Source organism: Lygodium microphyllum, chromosome 3 (assembly GCF_053477565.2).
Source record: "Lygodium microphyllum isolate KBCC chromosome 3, Lygodium_microphyllum_v1.1.10, whole genome shotgun sequence".
NCBI classification, from domain to species: domain Eukaryota; kingdom Viridiplantae; phylum Streptophyta; class Polypodiopsida; order Schizaeales; family Lygodiaceae; genus Lygodium; species Lygodium microphyllum.
Genome location: NC_141137.1, coordinates 107,775,405 through 107,799,215, shown reverse-complemented (window position 1 = coordinate 107,799,215; position 23,811 = coordinate 107,775,405). Strand labels below are relative to the sequence as shown.

Here is a 23,811-nt window from a genome sequence, read left to right as displayed (position 1 = left end):
CAAGAAAACAAAACCAACGGAAAACTAGTAAAATATATTCGTGTCAAATAGTCGCAAGGTACACTCTTCCTAAAAACAAATCAAAGATCCCAATGCATGTAATCTCTTAGACAAAATCGGGCATAGTCACATGACGAAGTGTATAATAAACATATATATAAAAGTAGTAACAAAATGAAATGTCTAGAGTCTCTCGAAAAAAAAACACACTCTCTCTCAGCGTGGTACTGCTCCACACACTATGGTGGACAAACACTCCCCATAGAGCACATCATCTATTTCTAGACACATGCAATGTCTCATCTCCTCTGCACTGGCCCGCGCCAAACCACCACACCCCGCAAACACATCCAAAACATAGTCATAGAGTTTCGTAAATGTAGCTAGTAACCACCTAACCATATCACCAATCAAGATACAGAATCTTTGCGGCCATGCAAGTAGAAACAATGAAAATACCATACAAGGTAACCTGAGAGCAAAAACATGCAAGACTACTTACCGAAAGAAAAGATGAGACCTCTCTGCTCCACCTCTAACAATGACACCATCAACGTCCATGGGAAAGACACAATCATCCATCATGTAGCTACGATACGCTAGAAACAATCTCTCTGAAATCTTCTCCCCAGCCTCTCTGTCGTAGCAAGGCACAACATGACCAGCACGATGCCAAAGACACACAGTAAGATCAAGTACCTATTCACGAGTGGAAATAGAATAAGTGATCCATGTTTTTATTTAAAGCATGTAACACAAACTTTATTTAGAACATACAACCGTACGTTCAATGTATCCAACTTTGTTATCTTATCGCCTCTCTAGTAACGGGATGTCGATAAGCCTTGGAGTCACACATGAGTGTCCAAGTGCGGTGAAGCACAAACCCCACTCTTGCCGCATCCGTAATAAACTCACCTATATGCTCTGCTAAGCACATAGTGACTAAGAATCCTTGGTCGTCCAAATACTCGCGAGCAAGGTCCATACAACCCATAACTAGACCCTTTGAGAACGTGTTCCACTTGGGAATAGTCATGCCCTCTACAAACAACATTGACATTATGATATATGAGAAGTGAGTTTGATGTAAACCTTGTGTGATAGAAAGCATAACTTACCCAATGGGATGGGACCTAGAGCATCCACAAGCAAGCTCGTAGAAAAATCCGCAAATATCAATCGAGCCACCTCTTGACATGGAACTCCATCTTTGCTATAAAGATGCATCTTTTGTGTTGCAAAAAACTTGTTGATGCTATACAAAAAACAACATAGTCATTAATGCAAAGTAAACGATGATGCAATGCTATATGCAACATGTAAATTGATGTTCTTGCAATATGTAGTTGTCATGTCTACCTATCAAGGGCAAATCTATCAATTTGGGTCACATCCACTAATAGAGCATCGACATATGTTTGATACTGGAACCCTGCAACAATTATTTCAAAGTAATTTATTTTTAATAATCATACACGAATTTCAAGTTAATATAAGACTTCTCACCTACTAAACGGGTCATAGGTCGCCTCTCCCAATTCTCTCGACCAAGAGATGAATCTGCAACAAAGGAGGTGGTGGGTGCCATAGAGGACTCTAACACATTTTTTCTCCCTGGATTACCTTGAGTACCCTGGGTGGCACCTTTGGTATCCTTGGTTGCTTGCTCCTCTACAGTGGTGGGTGCGGTAAGCGGTTCATGAGTATCAACTCCCTCCTTGAATCCTACATAGTATCATTCACCCTTAGACTCCCATGCATGAGCACAAAAACTATTGCTACAAAAGCGACGAGATGTTTACATAGATTGAAGTACTTACTGTCATGCAAATCTTTCTCTTGCTTAGGGATAAACCCCACAGGGTAATCCAGCCACCAAGGGCAAACACTTGCCTCCCATGCCGTCAATTTTCTCTCACGTAATGATGGAGAATACATAGTGTTCTCGTCACGAACATAAATCCACTCTCTTGTGAATTGCGGAGCTGCATCCAGCCTCTTCTCTTCTACACATTGTAGTATCCACCTACAACATTCTTGCCAATTATGCAAGCAAATGCATGCAATCTAATATGAAAATCAGACACACAATCTAATATGAAAATGCATGCTAACCTGTAAATCACACGTTTGGCTGAAAATGTAAGCTCTGGCATCTTCTCTGCAACATCTGAAGATTTCACTCCATCCAAGAGGTGTACAAAAGCCTACACAAGTTTCACAAGCGCTTAACATTAGCACATATACATTTTAAGAAAGAACTTAAGAAAGCAATATGAATGCACTGCATTGAGTCAACCTGCATGACATGATTCTTCATGTTAATCTTAAAGAACTCCTCAAATGAATCTGGTAGCTGTGGACCTTCTACTTGTATCCTATCAATCTGAAGTAGTACCTCCGAATGCAAGTGAGCCCAATATGTCTCTTTCTTCATGTAAACCCGAAAGAGCTTATAATCACCAAAATGCGGGTATTGGGGGTCTTTGGCCTTTGTGAGACTCATAAGATGCAACAATATTTTTTTCCTGTGATGCACAACAATATACGCAAATAGAAAGCATTGAAGAAAAAAGCATCACATACACACACCTTGCGTTATATATACAAATTACCTTTCCGCAGGGATTTTTGAGCTTGTGAGACAATACAGCTTATCTCTTGTGATCTTGAGCATGCTTGCATCATCCCACTTTAGCCCAAATAACAACTTAAAGAACTCATCACCATTTTGGGGATTAGCAATGGATAGGTATTTGTAACCCCTATCCTTAAGGCGCACCTCTTCCACCCTTGTAGCCTTCTCCAAATGTTTCTTCCTCTCTACCTCATCTAGACCAAGAGCCTCAAGCTTAGCAGTTTCTTTTGAGATGAAGACATGAAATTCATCCTATCATTCCAAAAAAAAAAAACTAAATTAGAGATAGAAAAGCACATCTCATACAAGTGAGCCATAGAAAGAAAATCACCTTCCATACAAGCTGAGATATTAAACTGCAAGGAGAGTTATACCATGGAGCAACACCATGATAATACCTTGCCTCTATACTCATCTCAACCTCATCCCACTTCCTCATGGCCGGACTCAATCTATCTAGAATGGAGTCTTTGTTTGCAATACCAAACTTTTGAAACATATACACCTCATGCGCAATATTTGGAGTAACATGAGCTCTGGCAATACTATTGAAAACAAACAAAAGCATAATATGAGAATGTAAGTGTAACATATTACAAAGAGGAGCATAGGTAAAGGAAGAAGACTTATGCGTTGGTGGTGTCTAGTGCGAGTAGTAGCTCTGCTTCCTTTGCCTTTGGCACCTCAATGAATTGGCACCGTACACTAACATGGTAGTGAGCACAGTCGGAGTACTCTGTAATTGAAAACCAACAAACATAAGAATGGGATACGAACATTCAATACTTGCATGTATAGTGGACAACTTACTTTCTTTGATGCGTTTCCACCACGTTTTAAGCCTGTGGTTTCCATCCCAAACCAAGAACTTTTTACCCTTAAGGTCTTGCCACTCTCTTCCAAGAGCCCTCTCAAAATCCTCATTTCTTTGACGCCATATTGGACCCCATTCATCTAGATTGCTGGCTGACATGGTCTCCCCTCTCGGACCTTCAAGTGACACAAGGAAGTGTCCCATAGTCTCAAGATAACCAATGGAATCAAAGGAAGGAATCAACCACTGGGCATCATCCGTAGCAAATCTGACTGCCTCATGAGCCACTAATCTACAAAGAGGCACAAGAGGAGGCAGCGTCGTCTTTTTTATATAAAATTGACTCAACACATCCTTCATCAGTCCTAGAGAGACTTGCTTGCCTAAGTTCCTTGAGTGCTTCTTTTCTTTTTCATCAACATTCCCCCCTTGATCACTATCACCACTCACCTCTTCTTTGTCATCTAGACTATCATGCTGCACATTAGTCTCTGTAGGAGCAGATATTAATAAGTAACAATTAAAAAAAGTAGCATTAAACCAATCATATTTAATACATAACACTGAACAAAGCGTCATATGTAAATGAAATGGACACATAAGTGACTACCTGTGTGCTCCGCAACCCCGTCAATTGTATTGGAGTCCCCATCCACTTGTGCTTCGTCATCAATGTAGACACATCTTTTTGGACCACATCCTTTCTTTGTTGAAGGAGTGTCCACTGATCTCAAACGCGATGATGCTTCTTGCTCTAAGATCTGCCCAGGAACACATCCTGAACGTAGCTTCATACAGACTTCACGGCTACTATGAGGTGACACACATTTCTTTCTCTTTCTAAGCACTCTTTTAGGTGCCATAACTTTCTCTCACACTTACAAATAGATACATAATCAACCTCTTTAAGATTAACAACACAATCAATCTCTTTAAGATTAGCAACACAATCAATCTCTTTAATATTAGCAACACAATCAATCTCTTTAGGTCACGGGACGAAGCCACGGATGAAGCCACACGCTTGTGCATAAGCCCACGGATCGTCCACGCGGACGCGGACGATTGGGGGGTTCAATCTCTTACCTTATTCTCACGAAGCATATGGGACGAAGCCACACACTTGTAGCCATGGGACGAAGCATAAGCCCACCCAACGGTTGCGTGGACGCGACCATAAGCTTCAATCTCTTACCTTGGAGGCCCGTCGGACGGCATACGGGATGGCATACGGGACGGTTGCCACGGGGCATAAGCCCACCCATCGTCCACGTGGACGCGGACGATTGGGAGGCTTCAAGGTGTTACCTTGGAGGCTCACACGATGGCGCATAACCAAATGACGGGACGGCATACGGGACGGTTGCCACGGGGCATAAGCCCACCCATCGTCCGCGTGGACGCGGACGATTGGAGGGCTTCAAGGTGTTACCTTGGAGGCCCACAATAACCAAATGATGGGACGACATATGGGACAGTTGCCACGGGGCATAAGCCCACCCATCGTCCGCGTGGACGCGGAAGATTGGGGGGCTTCAAGGTGTTACCTTGGAGGCCCACACGACGGTGCATAACCAAATGACGAAGCCACGGAAAATGACGAAGCATAGCCCACATGAAGCGTGACCAAATGACGAAGCTTAAGCAAATGACAAAGCTTAAGCCCACCCATTGTCCGCGTGGACGCGGACAATTGGGGGGCTCAAGGTGTTACCTGGGAGGCCGCGGATGAAGCCACGGACCGTCGCATGAAGCCAAGGTGTTATGAACGAAGCCGTTGACGAAGCCACGGACCGCCACGTGAGCTGCAGGAGCTACCGCACGAGGAGTTGTAGGAGCTGCCGCACGAGGAGTTGGCACCGTCGCACGAGTTGGCACCGTCGCACGAGGAGTTGGGAAAGGAGTTGGCACCGTCGTGCAGGAGTTGGGGCAGGAGTTGGCACCGTCACGCAGGAGTTGGGGCAGGAGCTGTCGCACAGGAGTTGCAGGAGTTGTGGGGCACCGTCGCGAGAGTTGTGGGAGCTGTAGGAGCTGCCGCACGAGGAGTTGTAGGAGTTGTCGCGCAGGAGTTGTGGCAAGAGAGAGAGACGGAGAGAGGGAGAGAAGGGAGAAGGGAGAAACAGAGAAGGGAGAAAGAGAAGGGAGAAGGGAGAAGGGAGAAGGGAGAAGGGAGAAAGAGAAGGGAGAAAGAGAAGGGAGAAGGGAGAAAGAACGGAGAAAGAGAAAGAGAAGGGAGAAAGAGAAGGGAGAAGGGAGAAAGAGAGAAGGGAGAGAAGGGAGAGAGAGAGAGAGAGAGAGAAGGGAGAGAAGGGAGAGAGAGAGAGAGAAGGGAGAAAGAGAGAAGGGAGAGAAGGGAGAGAGAGAGAGGGAGAGGAGAGAGAGAGAGAGCAAAGAGAGGAGAGAGTTGAGAAAGAGAGGAGAGAGTTGAGGAGAGACTTAATAACCCTAATAAAGAAGTTAGTTGTTGATTACGTAATTAGGTAACTAGTTAGCCGTTAAATAATTAAATAATTAATACAACATAAATAAATTATGAGTGCATAAAGGTGAAGGATGGTGGGGGTGGTTGAGTCGTAAATTTTTCTATTGATTTCTCTCCGCTTGTAGTGACGGTGAACTGTTGCCTTCTCTTCATCAAATACACAGTGTGAGCTATATTCAGAGTTTCTTCTCTTCATCAAATACTAACCCACTAGAGGGCACAACATGTCAAGTTTTGCTATTTTGACATGGAGACTAGCCAGTGATTGCTTAGAGCACAGGGGAGGACCTATGTGTGGGCAGCCAAAGCAGGACTTATCTTCCTATGATAACTCGATTGCAGCCTTCATTGAGGAGAAAGCTAGAACGGGTAGATTGAAAAATTTACTAGCGCTCTGTGGACCTCCACGAAGGGTGGATGAGCTCCCAATCGAGTATAATGGCACAATTGCTTTTGAGCTTCCAGCCACAGATAGCAAGAAACGAATGATGGGTATGGAACAAAAATATGATGGTCACCTGTGGCCGCGGCCCTCACAGACAAATATGGCAATTGAGTGCACTGTGTGCTTGAGCTATTGTCTTGGAAGTCTTCAATGTCTTAGGATCACTTGTCCTTACTACATAACAGAGGGAAAATACAATGATGTTTTTTTCCATGGTCACTTGGATAGAACCGTGAGCATGGGTTATCCTGCAAGTGAGGGAAACTCCAAGATAACATGTCACTATTGTCTTAATGTTGTTACTTGTGCAGCCATTTGCAAATGCATGATCTATTATGTGTTGCCACTGGATCCTACAATGACATGTTTGGTGATCCATGTTGGGGAGCATGCTCACAGTGTTCAACATGGCACTAAGAGGGCAACCCTTGACAAGGTGCGGAGGCTTGTGAGCACGGTCCTAAAGATCGAAAAGGGAGGCCCACGAAAAATACAGATGCTAGTCACTCGGCAGATGTTGTTTGAATCTTTAACAAAAGAAGACGAGTCGGAGGCGACAGAGGTGGATCTTAATCATTTTCTAGAAGAAATGATGCCACTTGTGCAGAATAAAGGGTAGGCTTGTGCATTATTATTTTCTGCTTACAATGTATGTCCTGCATTTGAAATAACCCTCTAATAAACACATAGGTTCAAAGGCATTGTTTCACAAGAGAGAGCCAAACAAGGTCAGGTGGTTGGTGATGGGTATGACAACATACTTCTTTTGCAAAAACGTTGTGTCTTCCCATTTTTCCATGGAAGTAGATTTCCAGGACAAGGTGATGCCAAGGAGAAGTGCTACTTGTTTAAAATGTCCACCAAGGGACCAGCATCAGGGGTGGACTTAGTGAATCGTATGAGGCGAATTGGGACTGGAGATTTACGACGTGCATGGGTGCACTTTGATCATACCCATAGGATTGATGGGTGGGCAACTATGTCTTGTTCAGTTTATGATCACGGGTATGTGGCAACATAATGAAAGCTTTTATTGAAATTAAATTGTTGTTGATGAACACTATACTAATGTATCAATCATGAACTAGCATGAGAGCATTGCAGGTAATTGCAATATGTGAATTTAAAGAGGAGGACGAAGAGTCTCAAATCCTGTTTTGGAGAAATTTGAATTCTGTCATGGTTCAATCTGGCCATGATCCACCTGACTTTGCTGGATTTATGTCCGATGAGGCAAGTGCGAATTGGATGGCAATAAGGGCTGTATACAATGGAGGGCCTCATAACATAATGGAAGGGAGGAAGCGTTCTTGTCTTTTTCATTGGGAGCAAAGTTTGCAAAAGCATACCAAGAAATTAGTCACTGTGGATAAACAAATGCACCACATTGAATTGTGTGAAGCATGGAGGCTAGCAACGACAACTCAACTAGCCTCACTTCAGGCCTCTGCTATCCAAGATTGGTGGGCACGAAATGTCAATAAGGAACACATCAAGGCTTTGGATAGGTGGTTGAAATGGTGGGAGCAAAGAATTGCCCACTGGGGAGGAATTGAATCTCATGTAAGTGTGACATTTTTTCCAGCTCATTAAGATTTGTTGCACAATGTAGCAATGGGGAGAGCTACTGATTCTATTTTTGGATTTGACTCCGCAGGCTAACAAAAGTCCTTGGGAACATGCTCAAATTCCAAGCATAAACTTATCAGAAAGTGTCAATGCTAGTTGGTTAGCAGGTCAGGGTGGAAAACGAAAGATATCACTTTATGATGCATGTGTTAGTGATGTTTTGAATGCATATATTCAATGTGCAAAGAGGTTGGGCTAAACCACGGGGAGGTTTATTGGATCTGGGCCTTCTATGGAGTCTTTGTTGGCTAGTGCCAGCAAAAGGGAATCCCCAAATCCCTCCTCTGTTGCACGGGCGTTGCAAGGTGTTGTAGCTGGAAGTCCTTTGTACGAGGAGCCTATAATGCAAGGTGATAGGGAGACTGTGCAAAGAAAAAAGAAGGGAGGTGGAGCAACTGTAAGTTCTCATAGACCGGGATACATGATGGAGTCAAGGCAAAGGAAAATCAGGGGCAGGCCGCGGAGTATACAGTTTGACGATGGAAAGATGGAAGAGATATGTATCCAAGAGGATGAGGAGATACCAATCAAGCCCTTTGCAGGTGGAGTAAGTGCACCAAATGCGGAAATGTCAACTCACGTAGAAGAGGTAGAAGTGGCACAGGAGGTGTGGGCTTTACGAAGGACACCACCTAACTATGTGAGAAAGTGTTTTGGTATGGAGGGTAGAAAGAATTGCAGTAGCAAATTACAGAGTCGGCAAGTGGGGTTAGTCGCACCATGCTTTTGGTCTGAGAGAGCCTATAAGAACAAGGCCATTGCACAATGGATATGGTTCTGTAATCATGATGTCAAGCATACAAACGTTGTGCAGAAACAAGTGATAGCATCACCAATTGTTCCATCTTTGTGGCCAGTTGATATAGGAACAAATATATCGAAGGAAGAGTGTAGCAGCCTAAGACAGGCTGGTTTCAAGTTTGCCTGCTTTACAGCACCGCCAAGGAATGAGAAGAGCAAACCTCCTATTTCTACAGAATGTGGTTCAAGCGGGAGAAGACGCAAGTGGAGACATGGAATTTCCAAAGATGCACAAAAGAGAATAGAGGCAGCTGGTTGCATGGTTGTGACATTCTTGGAGGAGGTAGTGCAACTTGAGAGACAACATTCAGTATTTCGAGTCTTGACAGAGAGTTGTTATGATGTGCACATCAAAGAAGAGCCTAGGTGCACTTGTCCTGATTTTCAAAAAAGAGAATCTACCCAAAAGGCATTTCTTGCTTGCAAACATATGTATTATGTGTACATGCACATACTTGGCCTTCAACCCAAGGAGCACATGGTCATACATCAGCCTGCACTAACCCCCACTGACCTTGCCTTTGTGTTAGGGCAAACACGTAAGATATGCCCTGTTATGTAGGAAGCCCAACGTAAGCATGGCTCATTCATTGTTCTAGAGGACTCATCATCATGCACTTCATTAGGGTGTGACATGTCCTTTTTGTTACATGAAGATCTTGGAACCTTTCTAGATATTGTACTCCTTTTGGGTAATGCAAAACTTTGGAATGTTATTATTTGTTGTGATTATTCAACACCATTGCTCCCTTTATTGTGAATGGGTTAGTAATGCATGATGCACAATATATTTTTGACATGTCATTTGTAGAAAGCATCCAAGGTTGTTTCAAAAAGCTCTAAAAATCAATTTCAATTGCAAAAGCACGAAATCAAAAGCTCACAAAAATAACACACCCGGCATACCCTAGAGGGGTATGGATACCTTGTAGATGATAGGACAAGAGCCATCATCATGAATGATGAGGGGGGAGGGTGATGGCTTGTATGAGAGAGTTGTGCCAACAAGTTTTTCACCATGTCTTGGATCATTGGAAGAATATACCGGAGGGGAGAAAGGACTACATAGTAGCATCCTTGAATGAGGATTTTCTAGTACCTACCATAGCAAATAGGTTTTCCACAGGCTGGATGATGGAGTGCATGTGTGCGTACATATCACATAGACGATCGGATGCACACAAGGCACTTAAGAGTGGGGCCTCAAAGCCCGAGTGGCTAGATGCAGATAATTGGCGCTGACTCAGGGAGGAGGCTACAGATTCTCTAGGACGTTGGAGACAACAGCGCAAGGTGGCGAGGGCACAACTAGAGGTAGGAGTGGTCCATCATCTTGGGAGTGGCGGCCACAAGACATATCTGGAGGACTTTGTAAGTTTTTCTTTTGTTTTGCTTGCTTTTTTTTTACAATATCCCTTGTACTGACAATCGTGTTTCTAACAGTTGTATTTTGTTTTCTTTGTAGCACTCCATTACAAACCGTGATCCCACTGACCTAGAGACTCGATATGTAGAGAGACACGATCTCACTGCATTGATCGACCGATTGTATGGATGCAGTGGCCCTGTAAGTCACTCATCTTTCTTGTCCGTAGTTACTAAATTTAATTAAAATGCATTATTGTATGGTGGACTGATGTGTAGTTGTTTTTTTTTTTGTAGAGTCCATTCGATGCTCCTTTGCGGCGGGACGAGGTTTCGAATGGTGAGGATCTATAGCTTGCCCTTGGATCCATGGAGCTCACATACTCTTCTTTTTTGGTCACATGATTTGTGTAGGCATTGTCTATGTAGTAGTAGTATCTTACCATGATTGTACCGTCGCTTTCATTACACGATCATGTATTTATTTAATGTATCAGTGTTATGATTCAAGCACACTTTGCCTTCATTTACACGAGCATTGTACACATTACTGAAACTCTTTTGTATGGCCCAAATAAAGCACATAGTGCTATTTGTGACAAGGAAGCTTGCTGCCCTACCACAAAAAAAAAAATTCCCTATTACCATCGCTATTAGCATCGCAGATTTACTACACACATCACTATTAGCGTCGCAAAGCATCATTATCATCGTCGCTATCTATGTTGGTATCAACGTTGCAAATAGTGACGCTGATACCAACGCAAATAGCAACGTTGATAATGATGCTGATATCGACTGTTCTTTGGTGTCGCTAATACTGACGTTTTTTGCAACGACGGGGGCAAATTTCTTTATAAACATTTTTGTCGCTTTGAACGTCGGTATAAGGCCTGTATCTTGTAGTGAATCCTAAAGAAGTTTCTAGAAGATAGTTGTGGGTTGCTCTCTTCAACATAAGTGAATGCCTAATAGCAAAGTTTTTAGATATTTCTAGTGCTTTTGCAAATGGTTTGACATTTTATTCAACTTTGCCCCTAAGATCAAAATTAAGAACTTCTCAATGTTACACTTTGCAAATAAGAACTCTGCCCCTAAGAACAAAATTAAGGTTGACTCCCTTGAAATATTAGTAGTGTTTATTTTTACATTTTGCAAATTAATATGTAGTATACAACATAGTTGTAATAGACCATAGGTTAAACAAATCTTAATCATAATCTTTCAACTACTATGAACTCTATTTAGATAAAATGATTGCATTAAATAAGTTTCCACAATAGCAAAGTTTTGCAAAAACTTATAGAAGTTGGAAAAACAATCCTAAGTAGTTCACTCATATGTATCGAATTTTGTGAACATTGAAATATGCTTAAACAACAAAAATCTTCTCTTCAACTTTGGATCAAGATAGAATTTATTTAGACACATTATACATGTTTCCAACACCTTAAAGCTCTTAGCTATAGATATTTTGTAAAACAATTTCAGATCCTTGATGATGCATTATTTTATTTAATTAACATTAAAGTGTACCATCAATCATCACAACTTGTGCAACAAATTTCAAATATGCACACAACCAATAAAGAAAATGTCTAGAAATTTCATGGGGAGAAAAGGATCTCTAACCACTTGAATGCAAAATAAAAGTTCCAAAATCAAGGTTTTCAATCCTATGTTTTATTAAAATGACTTCAAGTTCTTAAGACTAGAATAAATATCCTAATGGAGGTTTGCTTCTCGGGTAGGTTCTTGAACTAACTCAACTACAAGGAACTCTATTGAAAGCCTAATAGAAATGCATATGGAATATCAAGTACATATATGGCAATTGACTTGCCACCAGTAAGTCAAGTGGGGAGGGTTGGTTTAATGCAACTTGCACCATTCACAAGCATGGGCAACCTAATAGTTGCTACCTCAAGTGTAGCTTATGTTGTTTTTCAAAATATCATACTTAAATTCACATGACTAAATATATAGTAGTAGATCAACTTATTGTAGCAAAATATTTAGCAAGCATTGAGTATTCAATAATCACAATGGATACAAAATAGTAGTAGATGAATTCTCAAATGCAAAAATGCCCAAAATCATTAATAATAATGCAATCCAAATAGCAATAGCAAATAGATTCCTAGGATCAAATGAACCTTGTCACCTAGAAACTCAACTCATCACACTAAGCCAACAATTAGGAAGATACCTTGGTACAATAGTAGGCGGTCTAGAAATCCCACAATTGAACTCTTAAAGTTTGGGAAGTGTAACAAGTGCTCCTATTGGGGAATCCACTACCAACCATAGTGCATATTTTTTGCCATTTGACCAATGATTGTAAAGAGAGTGCTTAAATAGTGCTAAGATTGACCATAATGATGAGTAAGGTACAACTTATGTAGCTTGTAGTTGGTTCTTGCTTTAATTGAGGTGATACTACTAATTGGGCATAGAAAAGGGTGAGCATATTATTTTTCATTCCTTACAAGATATACATAATTTCATGCTTTTGTAGACTTTTTTCATGCCATCTAATGGGTGTGATATTTCATTCTGATATGTGATTATGTTTTCCATACCTTATCATTATTTATTACTATAGTGTCCTTGTAGGTGGATCATCATCTCATTTTAATAACAATTAAGAGAAAACCACAAATAAGTTAAGTTTTCAAAGAAGCATTTATCATGCAAAGCTTGCAACCAAACATGTTTCATCACTCTATTGTAAAATATACCTATACTTGCAATTTTTCATTCACAAGTGGTATTAATTTAGCAAATAAATCAAGTCATTGAAGACATACTTAGAGATTATTATTGCAAAGAGCCTAAGTCGTAGATAGAGTATCTACCCTTGGTTGAATTTGCTTATAATGTGTCCTATCTCATCAAATCATACAAATGACTCCATTTCAAGAATTGTATGGGCAAGATTGTCTTATGCCACTTAATTTTTCTAATCCTACCCTAAACATAGAAGGTTCTAAGAAGATGTTAGAAGATTGCTCAATGGACTATAAAAGAATGCTACTTAGCTCTAGGTCTAACACTCTTTTAGGGGACTGATGTTAAGTTTTTACCTTATGGGTAGGGGGATCGAGTTACACTCTCCTTGATCTCTCACTCTCATTGAACCAAGTGCGGTACTAACCTTGTTTTCACCTCTCATTGATTACAAAGTGATCTTTCCTAGATAGGCATTAGATTTTTGTTAGGAGTGACCTATCTATACTTTCCTTGTGTAGTGGAATTGGGATTTCCATATTCAACTAAGCTCCACATTTCCTACAAACACCATATTGGGGAATATGGGAATTTCCCATAAGTTTGGGACACGTGGTCAAATCTTTGGATTTTTCATAACCTGAACACTATAACTCCAAATCAAGTGCTCTATAGCTCAATAGATTCCATTTTTCAAACACTTTCAAATGATAGGTCACACCATATGGTTTTGAGAAACTTATGGGTATGTTATCTGGGTGCCACATTTTTAGTATTCAAAAAATGGAAATTGGTAGATTCCCAAACTCACTAATATTGTGTTTACAAGAAAATTGGGTAGGATTGTGCATGGACACAGATTTTGATTGACTACTAGAGGACTCCTCTGATCTTGACAGAGTAGGCACCTCACACTGTGTGTAGCTCTAAGATGATGGGAGAGGTTGAATGGGGCATGCATGTCCAATTGTATTAGACCTACTACTTTGAGTTCATAATTCTCATAGTTTTTATCCCTCCTTAAGTGTCAACTCAGGTCTTTCTTGCTTGACCCTTCCATCATCAAATTGATCCCTTGAATCTTGTATATGCTTTACATGGTATTAGAGATCAATATTAATTGGGGCTTAGCTTTGTCTGGATCTTTATTTTGAGACATGCAAACCGATATTGTAGCTTTCTTCAACATCTCTTATTGCTTAATCGTGACAAATCTATAGTCCTTCAACTAGACTTTGTATTGACTTTCACTATATAAGGCCACTCATAGGTCATTGGAGAGCTTCATCAAGGTTATCTTGTAGAGCCTCTATGTTTCATTTTCTATCATGCCTATAGACCTCATCAAGTTGGTGGATATGATTTCCTATACACTTATGCATGAGGCAACTACTATTTTTGACCAATGCTCCAAATTTTATCTTTCATGTAGGCTTAGTTTTCCTTTTCCTCTACCACTTCAAGTATAGAAAATTTTGAGCTAGTGACTAGTTTTTGCTAGCTATGTACTCAACTTAGTTTCTTTTGCATTTTGTTCTTTCAAATCTAAGCCTTACTCCTTGAGTTTGTATTGAAGCTCATTTATGGTGGTCTCTTACTCCTTAATTTAATCCTAGAGCTTCTTAAGCACTAAGTTTTACTACTCCAATTGAGTTTGAAGCTCTTGCATATGTTTTTCTTGAAGCTCCTTAAGCATGGTGTCATGCTTCTTCACTGGATCTTGGAGATTCTTGAGCAGCAAGTCATGCTACTTTGGTTGATTTTGGAGATCCTGCACATGCTTCTCTTGTAGTTCCTTAAGTGCCTTATCATGTTCCTTCAATTGATCTAGGAGCTCCTCAACTTGCTTCTCAGAATCCACTAGAAATTTTTTGTATTCATCTTACATATTTTTCTAACCTACCTTGGAGCTCTTGATTGGCCTTCAGTGCACTTGCCTTGTCTTCTATAAGCTCTTCACACAGTTGCTCTAGGGCTCCTACTCTTCATGCTGTGCCCTACCCTTTGGAAAATCCTTGTGCATTTTTTGATTTTTTGGATTGTTTTATTCATATCTAAGCTACTTAGACAATGCGTTTTATAGTATCTCCAAGTGTTTCCTTTGTATTTTTTGTGGTAGTTTCTTTTAGGTTGAGAGAGAGTGGTGCTAAGCTATCATCTCAAATATGTTTTACTTAAGCTATCATCTTAGGCACAGTGTACTTAGCTGCAAGGGATTTATTGCAATTGTATAGAGTTTTGAAGAGTAATAATGTTTCTTATTATTAGGCTTATCTGTTTCTCACGTTATTTTGGGGGTTAAAGGATGCTTGTGCTACCCAGCCACCTATATTTACTTTGTACATAGTGCTTGCACATCTATATAGTATAGGTGGTGGCCACCCCATCACTTTCACTTTATTCTTTATTCTTTCTATGAGAATATAATAAGGGGAAACAAGTCATACATTGTGACTATTAGAGTCCCCACATATAATCTTACTCTCTCTTGCTTGAACCTCCATAGCTCTTGATTCCCCTTCTACTTGTGCTTTCACACTTGCTTCACCCTTGATCCAATATTAGAGTGGGCATTTGAGGAGCTTCATTGACATTCACTTCATCATATGGGAAGATAGCTTTATTCTTAGTTTTCATGGTATTCACCCAATGAGGTATATGTAAGTCCCATTGAATTTATGTTTAGGTCCACACCTTTTACTCCCTAGATCTCTTAAGCATTCCCCAATGATCAATAAGCTTTAGAGTAGCCTATATCACCCCCAAGATAGGTAGTGTGAATTGTGCCTACTATCTTGGTTGCTCATTCTTTGACATCTCTTGTCCCACTTCAGCTTCGGACTTTGCTCCCAACCTTGGCCACTTATTTGGCATCCTCCCCAACATTAAATGCTTCTATATTAAGCATTAGTTTGAGTGTTTGAGGTGAGCCATTGAACTAATGTTTAGGATAGACCTACTATATATTGTTTGGACAATAATTTTTACTTTATTAATACTGTATTATTGATGCTTACAAGTAATTTTTTATGCTTGAATGATGTATTGATGCTTGGGAAATGCTTTTGGATCCATTAGAGCTCAAATGGCTCTATCATTGAAAGGTTTTTTGTATTAATACCCTATGAGAAGGAAGCATACGTAGTAAATGCTTATGTATTGAATAACCACAAATGGTTTGGGGATGTTATATAAATATATTGATGTTTGGCATTCATTATTATGCATGTATATGCTTATGTTAAGATTTAAGCCTTGAATTTGATCTCCATTAGATACATATTTGTAGTGGTTGTTTTCTTCAGTGGTTTCCCTATTATGGGATGGAAGGCTTGTTGTGGATGTTTTCAATAGAGAGAGGAAGAGATAGGCAAAGAAATGGAACTCTCAATAGAGAGTAGTGTACTCTCTCATTATTTCATTATTCCCCTCACCCTCACTAACTGTAGCACACACAATCTAAGTTACACATAACTAAAGGGACTAGGCCACTAATTGACCATACTACGAAACTATGGTTGAGTCTAATTGACTCACTTATTGCCACACACGTGATTGACAATAACTAGCTATAACTATAGAAGATAAAGTCACTGTTAGTGAGATTGATTCTCAACACTCCCCCTCAAGATCAAATCAACTAGTGTACTCCAAGTAGCTCTTTGAAATAAATAAACTTATCTCTACCAAGTGATTTGGTAAAGATAACTACATGTTCTTTAGTCTTCACATGAAGTAGATATATTTGTCTTGCAAGTATCATTTCCCTAATGAAATGATAATGAACTTTTATGTGCTTTGATCTAGCATGATAGACCAAGTTGCTAGCCAGCATCACACTACTCATATTGTCACAATACAATGTGACCTTCCTGTCCAACTATATCTCCAAGTCATGTAATAGTTTCATAAGCCAAACTACTTCAGATGTAACTAAGGATGCACCTATATACTTTGCCTCTATGCTAGAGAGATCAATTGTTGGCTAGTTTGCTACTTTTTATTACTCTAGCTGATCATACTACTTCCATATCTAAAAGCATAACCACTAATTGATCTTTTCTCCTAAGCACAACTAGCCCAATCATTAAGGAGCTTTCTAAGGTCATAGACATAGAAGAGTCCATAATCACATATTGCATAAGCCTACTAACTACATCCAAATGTTCTTGTGGGGTGCATAAATTGGCTTATCAGCCCCATTAAATAACTAAGGTCAAGATGGGTATTAGTAAGATAGATCAGGCTACCCACCATTTGCCTATACATAGTGACATTCTCTATCTCATTTTCAACATCAACTATAAGTTTAATTCAGGAATAGAAGCATCCAAAGTGAACATTGTGCTATTTCTTTTGCCTTTAACAATAAGCTTATAGCAATTTCTATACTCTTCAATAAAGAAACCATCTTTATTGAATCTAACTTGTAGATTTTGCTTTGTCCAATAGATACTAAATTCTTAGTGATAGATAGTACATGTAACACATCGTACTACTATAAAATCTTTTTCCTGCCATCATGTATGGCTCATGGTACCACACCTATATGCTTGATATCATGTTGTATCACGAGTGCATACATAACCATGAGAGCATGCTATTATTTCATCAAACAACTCACCATGCAGAATCATATGGTTGGATGCACCTAAGTTTATATATCACTGTTCATTAGCCTTGCCTTGCTTAGTAGGCCTATCCTTAGAAATATGATGCATACCAAAAAACCTATCTATTTTATCATCACGACTGTTACTAGAAGATGCATAGTTGCCATGTTGTTTGCCTTTTGATTTCATGTCAACTTGCTTTTTATGACAATCCTTTGCTATGTGTCCATACTTCCCACAGTATTGACAGTTTTTGTCTTTGTTAGACTGATCATGTGACTACCAAGAACCACCTCTGCCTCTAAGTGATCTTGCCCTACCTCTAAAGGATCTAGATCCTCGCTAGCCTTATGAATTTTGACTTTGCCATGCATTTTGTTGTTGCTATCCATAGGTATTCCGAGTGTCATCAACCTCAAAAAGCTCCATGAGCTTTGCAACCTCTAGCCCACTAGCTCAAGTAAAATACAATATCTCTACTCTAAGAGGTACTCAAACTTTTGCTCAAGCTAAGCTTGACTTTCTCATGTAGCAAGAAAGCAAGTAACTCATCCCAATTAGGGCATTTGTTCTTATAGAGATCGATGTGTCAAAGGCTTCGTATTCCTTTCCCAACCATTCAAGGTGACTACAATTATGTCATCATCAACAACTTTGGAACCAATTGATGCAAGCTGATCTAAAATGGTTTTAATCTTAGTCGTATAAGCCAGAATACTTCTACCATTTCTAATAATATTATTGAACTACTATTTTAGTTGAATCTTCTGTACATGAGTAACATTATCATAATTCTTCATGAGAATTTTCCAACTTAGCATCATTTGGAGTCTGATAACTAGTACTATGTATGATGATTGCATTTGAGATGCCTAATGAGAACCAATGCAAAACTTTGCTAGCTCTTTCTAACCATTGCCTATGAGCTCTTAGTTTCTCTATAGTAAGATTTGTTTTCAGGAGTCTTGATTCAGCTTCATCTCCTGTGCAAAGATCCCAATAGCCTCTTCCAATCATTAAGTTTTCCACCCTAAACTTCCATAGAGCAAATTTCTTGCTGTCAAGCTTCTCTCCTGTCAAGAATCACGTGGTGGGGGGACTTGCTTGAGCTGCGGCGCCAAACACACACTGTATACACAAGAGGAAGCTCACTCAAGAACACAAGAAGAGAGATGGAGGCCAAAACGTTTTCTTGCTGGTTTTTTCTTCTTCTTCCATACATATACAATGTACACAAAGTATAGATAAGATACAACATAAAGGAAAGTGGCCTACTAAGTCAAACAGTGCATAATCGACTACACTAATTGATTGACGCTATATCTTTGCCAGTTGTAGGTAGGTGCAACAAACTAAATATAATAAGTGATAAGTCAGTGGCCATGTGAGTATCATAATGACCACCAATGTGATAAGTGTAGACGTGTGGACCCATCTAGCCAGGCGGTCCATCATCAATATCCGCACGTGTTGAGCTTGCCATATCAACACTCCCCCTCAAGCTCAACTCTATCTCTGCAACTCCAAGTAAGCTTCGAAACTTTGGAAGCTTCTCTGCACCCAATGCCTTTGTGAAAATGTCAGCTATTTGATCCTGTGTGCTGAGATATATCAAGTCAATCTCTCCTGCAAGCACCTTCTCTCTTACAAAGTGGTAGTGCACCTCAATGTGTTTTGTCCTAGCATGGAACACTAGATTCCTAGCTAGCTGTATGCTGCTCATGTTATCACAATGAATGACAACTAGACCATCTCCCTGCACGTCCAAATCACCTAGTAATTTTTGTAGCCATACCATCTCACATGCTTCCATAGCAGCACCTCTATACTCAGCCTCTGTACTACTCGATAAAGCAACTGTAGGTTGCTTTTTGCTGCTCCATGTAACTGCTGCATTACCAAGGGAAAACATGAATCCACTTGTAGATCTTCTGTCTGACATGCTACCAGCCCAATCTGCATCTGTGTATCCAAAGATGTGTACATCCTTACCTACCTCATAAAAAAGTCCATAATGTAAAGTGGACTTCACGTATCTCAATATACATCTAACTACATCCAAATGAGGCTTTCTAGGCATCTGCATAAACTGACTGACAAGGCCAACAACATAGCTCAAGTTTGGCCTTGTGATAGTCATGTAAATCAAACTCTCTACTATCCTCCTGAACATAGTAGGGTCTTCTATCTCATCCCCAACATCAGCACTCAGCTTCACATTTTGCTCCAATGGTACTGAAAGAGGCTTACATGCTATCATACCATACTTGAATAACATATCCAAGCCATACTGCCTTTGGGATAGCCATATACCATCATCACATCTGATCACCCCAATACCAAGAAAGTATCTCAGCTCACCCAAATCTTTCATCTCAAACTTCTTCTTCAAGAATGTTGAGATGACAAGCTCAACACATGCGGACATTGATGATGGACTGCCTGGTTAGATAGGTCTACACATCTACACTTAGCACGTCAGTGGTCATTATGACTCTCACATGGCCACTGACTCATTACTTATTATATTCAGGTTGTTACACCTATTTACAGCTAGCATAGTTATAGCGCCAAGTCGACTAGTGTAGTCGGTTATGCATTGTTTGACTTAGTAGGCCACTTTCCTTTATGTGGTATCTTATCTATACTTTGTGTACATTGTAAAGTGTGTGGAAGAAGAAGAAGAAACCAGTAAGAAAACGTTTAGGCCTCCATCTCTCTTCTTGTTTCTTGAGTGAGCTTCCCCTTGTGCATTTTGTGTGTGTTCGGCGCAACATCTTGAGCAAATCCCCCCACCATGAGATTCTTGACATGGTAACATAGCCGCGCCACCGAGAGAGGCTGATTTTAAAGGCTGAAGTGAAGGAGAAGAAGCAAGGTTCGAGCAAGCAAGCCACAGGTAAGAAGCTCTCCCATTCTTCCACTCTTTCTCTTGGACAGTGCCTGTGGAGACACTAGAAGCAAGGCAGAGCAAAAAATCTCAGATTGCAGTGAGATTTGGTGTGCGCAAAGAGCACTGTGTATTCTGCAGGTAAGCCCTCTAGGACTTGACCCCAGTTATTTTGGGCATCTGAGGCTATTTCAGGCCCCGTTTTAGAGCCACAAGGTTGCGGACAGCAGTTTCAGGGTACACTGTGACTTCGGCTGTATTGACCAAAAGTGGGTATACATGTTACAGATTTTAGATCTGTAAGTTCAAAGGTATTTATCAGCAAATAAACACAAGGTTTATTTGCAAATTGGTTGCAGATTACATGTATTGTTGAGCAAACACAGTGAAAAAGGCTGTCTGGTGTATTGCTATGCACTACAGGTCGAGGGTTGCATAAGATTTGCTTGTTGTTTCGTATTAGTTTTGTGATAATGGCAGAGAACAGTGGAAACCCCATCATTGAGAAGCTTGATAAGAAAACTACCCTTCATGGAAGTTCCGTGTCACGAACTTTCTTATTGGAAAAGGCCTCTACGAGTTTGTTTCAGGTGAAGAAAAGGACTCGGAGGTGAGTGATCCTCCAACTGCAAAAGAGACAAAGGCACAGAAGGAATGGAATGCGAAAGACAAAAAGGTGAGTGATCCTCCAACAATGAAAAGGCTTGGAAGTCTTTTGTAACTTTTGTATATGTCAGAAAGCCATTTCTAGATCTCGATGAGTTGGTCTTCCTTATGATCACTGAAGAGATCAACATACAGAGTGAGACATCTGAAAAAAGTGGTGAACATGTCCAAGCCTTCTGCTCCAGTTCAGGAAGGGGACGTGGCATGTTCTCTTCAAGAGGCCGTGGTACAGGACGTGGTAGTGACAACCAGCAAAATAGATTGAATCAGCAATTTGGCAATATGCAGGTTTCAGGAGGTCATGGTAACTTTAGAGGCAAGGGGAGCTTTAGAGGAAGAGGTGGATGGCAGAACAGAGGTTCTAACAACTATGGTATTGTGTGTCACTACTATGGCAAAACAGGTCATATTGCAGCCCAATGTTATGCTAAGAAAGATGATATTCGCAGTGGTAAGTTGCAGCAAGGAAACTATGCATCGTCTTCACGACAGAATGAAGACAAAAATGAATGTCTGTTTGTTATGCAGCATATGCTGCATGCTGTTACAGGAAAGGGAACACATGATGATGTTTGGTATGTTGATTCAGGTGCATCCAATCATATGACTAGCCATGCAGAATGGTTTGGAGAGATGTAAGATTTGCAAAATACAGGTTATGTGCAGACGGGTGATGATTCATGCCACCCAATTTCACATATTGGAAAAGTTCCCTTATCCTTGCATGATGGTAAGACAAAGATTCTTTCAAACATATTACATGTGCCATCTATTACAAAGAACTTGGTGTTAGTCGCGGTCAGATAGTAGAGCAAGGGCTGCAAGTCAGATTTAATGCAAAGGGCTGCTTTGTAGAAGACTTCAATGACAAGTGCAGGTTGGTTGCAAAGGGAAGTAGAGTTGGACGTATGTTTACTCTGGATGCTGGAATTCCTACTATGAATGCTGCTATGTATGCTAAAGGAAAAGGTATTGTTGCACAAATTGAAATTTGGCACAAAAGCATTGGACATGCAAATGTACAAAGGCTAAAATTAATGCAGTCCAAAGGGTTGGTTACAGGTTTGCCTACATTTAGAGTTGTAGAATTTCATAAGGTATGAGAAGCATGTCAGTTTGATAAGCAGGTAAGACAACCCTTTTCACATGACAGAGATGTAAGTAGAAATATCATTGATGTTGTGCATACAGATATTTGGGGGCCTACACAAAATGTATCTCTTAGAGGCAGTTTATACTTTGTCACATTCATTGATGATTGTTCTAGAAAACTGTGGGTATATTTTATGAAGAAAAAGAGTGAAGCGTTTGAGAACGTTAGAGCTTTCAAGGCTACAGTTGAAAGAGAAACAGGCTTGAAAGTAAAGTGCTTGAGGTCAGATGGAGGGGGAGAGTACCTCTCCAATGAGTTCAGTGATTTTTTGAGGTCTCATGGGATAAAGAGACAATTCACAAAATGCAGGTATAACCCACAGCAAAATGGGGTTGCAGAAAGAAAAAACAGGCATATTGGAGAAGTTGCACGTGCCTTGATGGCTTAAAAGAATATGCCTAAGCATTTTTTATCTGAGGCTGTTCATACTGATGTTTATATTATGAACAGAACTCCCACAGTTGCAGTTCATGGGATGACTCCTGAAGAATGCTTTACTGGCAAGAAGCCTGATGTATTGCACTTGAAGGTATTTGGGTGTGTTGCATATGTTCATGTGCCAGATGAGCTACAGAAAAAGCTTGATCCAAAGGCAGAAAAATGTGTCTTTATTGGATACTCTTTAGAGCAGAAAGGGTATCGCTGTTATAACCCTATCACATGTAAGTTTAGAGTGAGCAGGGATGTCATCTTTGATGAAATGAGTAGTTGGTATGCATCTAGTGGTGATGCATTGGATGACGATGATGATCATGACACTCATATGTGTTAGAAGATGGGCATAGAAACCCACTGTAAGCAAGGGAGTATAAGGGTAGATGGGTGTGAATAGCCCTAAGGGCAGGGGAAACCCTAACCCTAGCTGGCAAAGGGCTATATAAATAGCCTATGGGTCACTATCACTTGTGAGAGAGTGTACCCAAGTTGTACTCTAAGCAACTTAGTAAGCAAGATTTCATTCTTGTACTTTGAACTCTTCTCTCCCTCTTGTGCACACATTCTACTGCTGCAAACTCTGATTTCAAACATGGCATCAGAGCCATCTCTGATCTCCTCAGCTTCCCTCAGCATCAGTCATCACTAAGTGCACACTAGCTGTCATTTTCTTCACTCTACCTTTCTTTCCTCCATAGCTGCCTGCAACCTACCTCCATTGGAGGACTTGAGGAGGACAAAGGAGGCCATATTAGCCTGAGATTTCTTCTGGAGACTTCTTTCCCACATCAAGGCACAGCTCCCTGTCAGCTCAAGCACCGACATTGTCCACGCATGAGGCCAGCATTGCCAACATTGAAAAAACGGCGCAGTCTGGACAGGCGTGAATCTTGGGCTGAATCGTGGGCAGCAGACGGCGCAATCCCAGCAACTATCATGGGGATTTGATAGCCCCCCAAGTGGGCTATCCTCAGCCAAGAGGGCTCTGGGAAATTCCTCTTCTGCTGGCTGCTACAAGCCAAACCCTAACTGTGTTTTTTTGGGCAGCCATAGCCAACAAGCTCCAAGCTTGACATTTTGGGATTTTTACACTCTGAGCTTCATTAACAGTGATTCTAATCACTGAAGCAAAGTCTCTGAATCCTAT

General features: G+C 40.6%; 1 protein-coding gene across 1 annotated transcript; it reads right to left on the bottom strand.

Annotated features, from left to right (window-relative positions):
- Positions 1–216: 216 nt before the first annotated feature.
- LOC148038729 (uncharacterized) lies at positions 217–988 on the bottom strand. The gene is made up of 3 exons (XM_087675275.1): positions 818–988; positions 503–699; positions 217–394 (listed from the first exon to the last, which is right to left on the bottom strand). The coding sequence occupies exons 1-3, from the start codon at positions 986–988 to the stop codon at positions 217–219; spliced, it is 546 nt and encodes a 181-aa protein (XP_087531401.1).
- Between the last annotated feature and the right edge of the window lie 22,823 nt (positions 989–23,811).

Excerpts from the sequence above, each read along its gene's own strand:
- LOC148038729 (XM_087675275.1), bottom strand. The coding sequence starts at position 988 with ATGGACCTTGCTCGCGAGTATTTGGACGACCAAGGATTCTTAGTCACT. Across the intron at positions 700-817 it reads GACATCCCGTTACTAGAGAG|GTACTTGATCTTACTGTGTG; the intron begins GCGATAAGATAA and ends ACTCGTGAATAG. Across the intron at positions 395-502 it reads AGGTCTCATCTTTTCTTTCG|GTGGTTACTAGCTACATTTA; the intron begins GTAAGTAGTCTT and ends TGATATGGTTAG.